This window comes from Anopheles merus, chromosome 2R (genome assembly GCF_017562075.2).
Source record: "Anopheles merus strain MAF chromosome 2R, AmerM5.1, whole genome shotgun sequence".
NCBI lineage: Eukaryota > Metazoa > Arthropoda > Insecta > Diptera > Culicidae > Anopheles > Anopheles merus.
Window position 1 is genome coordinate 57,882,398 of NC_054082.1, and position 5,415 is coordinate 57,887,812.

The following is a 5,415-nucleotide window of genomic DNA, read 5'->3' on the forward strand; positions in this document are numbered from 1 at the left end:
GTAAACTCAAAAAGTTTACACTTGATTTGTATGGGAGAGCGTAAATTTCCTGTCAAAAGATTATAGGGTTGTATGGCTGAAATTTAGTTTACGCCAAAGGGAAAAAGTAAGGCTCAGCCCTCTACGTTACATAGGAGAAGCGTTACATGCCTTGAAACATTCCCAAGCAACATTTTTATTATAGTTTTGTCATCCATGCGACCGACCATAGTCTATTTTTCAAATAAAAAATATTTAAAACTACGATGAAAATAATAGTTTTATGTTTTAAGATTAACCAATATCAAGGAAATTTAATTCTGAAATACAAGTACTATACATAGTTTATGAAAAATAGTCAATAAAAGTTCAAAAAAACTCTTGAAGCTTTAAATTGGAGTATCATTTCCAAAAGTAGAAAATAAAACAATGTGTAAAATATATTTAATTAGGTTAAATATATGACATGTATTTATTGTCTATGAAATCTACGTTTCTGGCCAATTTAAATCATAATTACATTTAGTTTAAAGGCACTTTTATAAGGGCGACGAATTGGGTTAATAAATAAAATTGCACATTGATTATAATTTTAAAATCATAGTTTTACACCAACAGTGGGCTTAGAAATGTATAAGCATCTTAATATTGTAATCGTTTTAAAAGTAACTATTAAATTAAATAACATTTATGAATATCAAATATAGTAAGGCAATAGTCATATAATTTTTTTTATTTTAATGAATTATCAATGAATCTAAACCTTATGATTGCTGAACATTCATAAAGTTTCGATTATTAGACATTATTATCCATCAATTTGCTCATCTACGACGGTTAAAACAAGCGTTCAAAAAAATACTGCTTGGGTTTGTGGTAAACTGGCGTTACGCGTAACGTAGAGGGCTGAGCCTTACTTTTACACTTCTATTTGGCGTAACGTCCTAACGCGGACATGCCGGCCTATACAGGCTTTCGAGACTTTATTCATTACCACCCGCACAGCAAAATCGAGCAGTTTTTGAGCTCGGGTTCTAGCTCGCTTTCCGCCAAAACCGATCGAGAAAGAGAGCAGAAACGTCCGAAGAACCGACCGAAGCTCTTGATCGATTGAAGCGTTTACGGTCGTTCGAGAGAGCGCGCGGTATGTGTTTATCTTTTTCTGACAAAAAAGCTCCGGTACACGACCGTGATGGCGCAAAAATGATAGTGGCCGAAAAATAGTTCACACCCACGTTCTCTTTCTCCCCTCCTTCCCCTCTTCCCCATCCTTTCACCTAGCTCTATCATTATTAGTTCCTGTTCTCTAGCTATATTGAGCGAGAGGTTGAGAAGTTTTCTATCGCTTTGCGCAGCGGGCACGCAGCCGGATAGTAAAATCCTTGCAAGGGTGGGACGATCCATTCTAGGCTTGAACCCATGACGGGCTATTGAGTCGTTCGAGTTGACGACTGTACCACGGGACTGCCCAATTAGCTTGGCTATTTAGCTTTAGAAATTAGCTGTTAGGAATAAAACCTGCAGAATGTAGGAGAACGGTACTTGAGGTTTTCTCTAATTGACAACATGCTCTAATAAACAAAAAATGTTTTATACGTCAATATTGTTCAGTATTTGTATTCTTTTTATTCTAGTAGAGGTATTCTATTTACACCAGATGTTCATAACTTGTCAATTTGTGTTTACGTGAACATAAACATTTCTTTCCGTAGCACAAGCCGTATCCATGGACCAGTGTAACCCGAATAATTCTCCATTTCACTTTGTAGCATCGAATAAAGCCATCGCTAAAAAGCTAATTAATTTCAAAATAGAAATAATTCTTAGATCTGTAGTGTCGAACAAACACAACTCGTACATGGATGTTATCCTATGCACGTTACGGTTGATGCAGTATTTTCTTTTGTCATATCTATCAATCGCTCTTGGTAGCAGCCTAATTTCAATCGCTTCCAAGTGATTGACGGATAAACTTTTGTCTTGAAACTAGTGGAACATCAGAAGCTTTTTAACCAAACCCCTAAAATAATGGTTAAATGTACACTTACTCCGTAATACCAAATCGACTTCATGATCTGCTTTAATTCTATGAAAAATAAAACGAAGAGCCTTCTGTTGATTTCACACAATCCTTCGCACTTTCATTATTGATAGTTCTGTCCAGACTGACCAAACGCAAATGTAGCAGGTGCAGCTGAAGACATCTGCTGTTGATTTGGATCTCCTAGCACCGATGGATCATCACTCGGAGGAATAGGGTTGCGAAACTGTTCAGCAGATATACGCGTAAACATGATACCTACACCTTCAATCAAAGCTAACAACACGCCACCTATCACCGCACTACCGATCATAGCAGGAACGCCGTTTCTGGCTGCCAAAATTCCTCCCGTGGCAGCACCACTAATAATGGAGTTCCACGGGTCTTCCTTCTTCCGAAAATGGACCAGTGTACAATCGATTGTGCTGAACATTCCGCCCATACAGCAAAATTTCCGGCTATAATAGGAGACCGGCTTTTTATTGCTGTTAAGCTTCCCAGCTGAAAATACACCGAAAGTCTAAATAAAGAAGTAGCTTAGCCTTACGTGGTTTTCTTATATATTCTCACCAAACGCCGGTTAAATCCTGATGGAGCGTTTCGGAATCCTTTAATAGCTTGAAACACACCACCTCCAATACAACCCATAGCAAATGCTCCACCACAATCGTCGACTATACGGTAGGGACATGGTTCACGGGCATACTCTTCCATGGTTGTTGATGAAGCGTGTTCCTAATTAATTATTATGTACAAAAGACAAAACAAGAAGTATTCTCATTTAGTTGAACATTCATCGTACGTGAACGTATATAACACCCTTGAATCTATTACGCAAATCGGCACCTCATGTAATGTATCTGCCTAATACACAGTTAAACTCTTAAAGTTTCTACGAACTACATAATTTCCGGGAAGCTACTTAAGGCAGCACAATTATACTCATATCCAATTAGAAGAAATGTAGATAAATTAGTCTGGTTAATTTACTCACGTTTTGATGAAGTCCTTTTGTTTTCCCTGCTTTGCTTGTTCGTTCGGTCGTTCTTTCGCTTACATCAGAAAAGTCACATTGGCTGCTTGACAATTGACAGTTGATTTACCTTTTCTTACCGTTTAACCGTAGAGTTGGCAACCAAATTTACACACGTAAGTTGGCAACCGGCATACCCGGGTATTCCACACGTTTTGATGCAAAAAATTAACGATTTTCATAGGTAAACAATACTTTCTATATTTTAATGCTGTAAGCAAGTAATGCCGAACTGATATTCTCTTCTATTTCATTTATTCATTAAGTGTTTTCATTTTATTATAAAAATAACGTTCAAATTGAAATTTGGAATCGCTTGAATTTGACTCGAAACTAAGCACTATACGAAAAGAGGAAGAAGAGAAACGTAATTCTCCATACAAAATGTATGGAATACCCGGGTATGCTGGTTGCCAACTTACGTGGTAAAGTTAAAAAAATCAAAATAAAATACTTACAGGCTGTTTAAAATTACAACTTATGCACCAAAAAATCATAAATTAAAAGTTGGGAGGCTACGGAAAATTTCAGGTCAATAAAAGCAATGAATCAAAAGTTATTGCAGTTCGAAGTTGAAAAAAATACCCGGGTATCCGGTTGCCAACTTAAAGGTTAATTAGACATACAGCGATAACGTCGCGCGCGACGAAAAATAGCTCAAAATTTCACTCTGTGTAGATCAAAGTAGCTCATTTGACTCAGTCAACCAACTTGTTTTATGTTTGAAAACACACAAAAATAGGTTAAAATGTGTTCAAATCTAGTTTTTTGTGTTTGGCATTAATCTGGCTTGTAAAATATCTAGATAATTCGATTCTTTCGGATGAAGCAAAATTGTCGCGCGCGACGAGTAGCTCTGTTTGCAAAATTGCGCTACTTTTTGTCGCGCGCGACGTTGTCGCTGTATGTCTAATTGAACGGTTAAGTTGGCAACCGGATACCCGGTATTTTTTTCAGCTTCGAGCTGCAATAACTTTTGATTCATTGCTTTTATTGACCTGAAATTTTCCGTAGCCTCCCAACTTTTAATTCATGATTTTTTGGTGCATAAGTTGTAATTTTAAACAGCCTGTAAGTGTTTTATTTTGTTTTTTTTTTTTTTATCTTTACTACGTAAGTTGGCAACCAGCATACCCGGGTATTCCATACATTTTTTATGGAGAATGACGTTTCTCTTCTTCCTCTTTTCGTATTGTGCTTATTTTTGAATCAAATTCAAGCGATTCCAAATTTCAATTTGACTGTTATTTTTATAATAAAATGAAAAAAATTAATGAATAAATGAAGTAGAAGAAAATATATGATCGGCATTTCTTGCTTATAGCATTAAAATATAGAAAGCATTGTTTAACTATGAAAATCGTTATTTTTTTGCATCAAAACCTGCCGCGCCGGGTATGCCGGTTGCCAACTTACGTGTGTAAATCTGGTTGCCAACTCTACGGTTAACCGTTCAAATAGACATAGAGCGACAACGTTGCGCGCGACAAAAAGTAGCTCAATTTTGCAAACAAAGCTACTCGTCTCGCGCGACATTTCTGTTTCATCCGAAATAATCGAATTATCATGTTTTTTTACGAGCTAGATTAATATCAAAAGCAAAAACTAGATTTGAACACATTTCAACTCATTTTTTATGGTTTAAACGAAAAGCATGTAGGTTGACTGGGCCAAATGAGCAACTTTGATCTACGAGAAGTGAAATTTTAAGCTATTTTTTGTCACGCGCGACGTTGTCGCTCTATGTCTATTTGGAGGTTCGATTCTGCAACTATAAAAAGGTGCAAGGCCACGGGAACAAAGTGTATGAAGACAAGGTGGTCTCAAAGACTGTTTTTACGACCATATTTGAACGTCACTTTTTGACAGAGTTGTGGGAATGCAGCCTCAGCAGCGCCAGCTGCTCGACGTCGACATTCGCCTGTCCACTATTGACGCACGATCGTGTTGAGTGCCTGAGTGTTCCCGTATTGGCGAACAAGGACCGGAGCCGCACCGCGAGTTGATACCGAGCGCTCATGGGCAACGGACAACTGCACACCCACACACCAGTATTTGCGTATCGCCCTATGTGTAATTTACCGTGTGTCCTATTAGGCTAAATAAAGTGTAAGAACAACAACAGACAGCTTGGGTGAAAACTTTTCCCCAAACAAGCTTTCTGGCGACTTGCCGAATACACAAACAATCTTAGGCCGAAAATACAAGGACCGGTATTTCGCGGCTGCGGAATTCCGCATACTGTCAAACCCATATTGGGCCGGTCTGGTGGTACAGTCTTCTATTCGTACGACGTAACAACATGCCCGTCATGGGTTCAAGTCCCGAATAGACCGAACCCCCATACGTAGGACTGACTATC

At 38.0% G+C, this 5,415-nt stretch overlaps 1 protein-coding gene across 1 annotated transcript; it reads right to left on the reverse strand.

Annotated features, from left to right (window-relative positions):
- Window positions 1–2,027: 2,027 nt before the first annotated feature.
- LOC121603364 (mitochondrial import inner membrane translocase subunit Tim17-A-like) lies at window positions 2,028–3,126 on the reverse strand. The gene is given in 4 exon segments (XM_041932021.1): window positions 2,028–2,458; window positions 2,461–2,521; window positions 2,591–2,755; window positions 3,015–3,126. Coding segments are annotated over 3 exon segments (540 nt in total). The 5' UTR covers window positions 2,735–2,755; window positions 3,015–3,126; the 3' UTR covers window positions 2,028–2,123.
- Window positions 3,127–5,415: the final 2,289 nt, after the last annotated feature.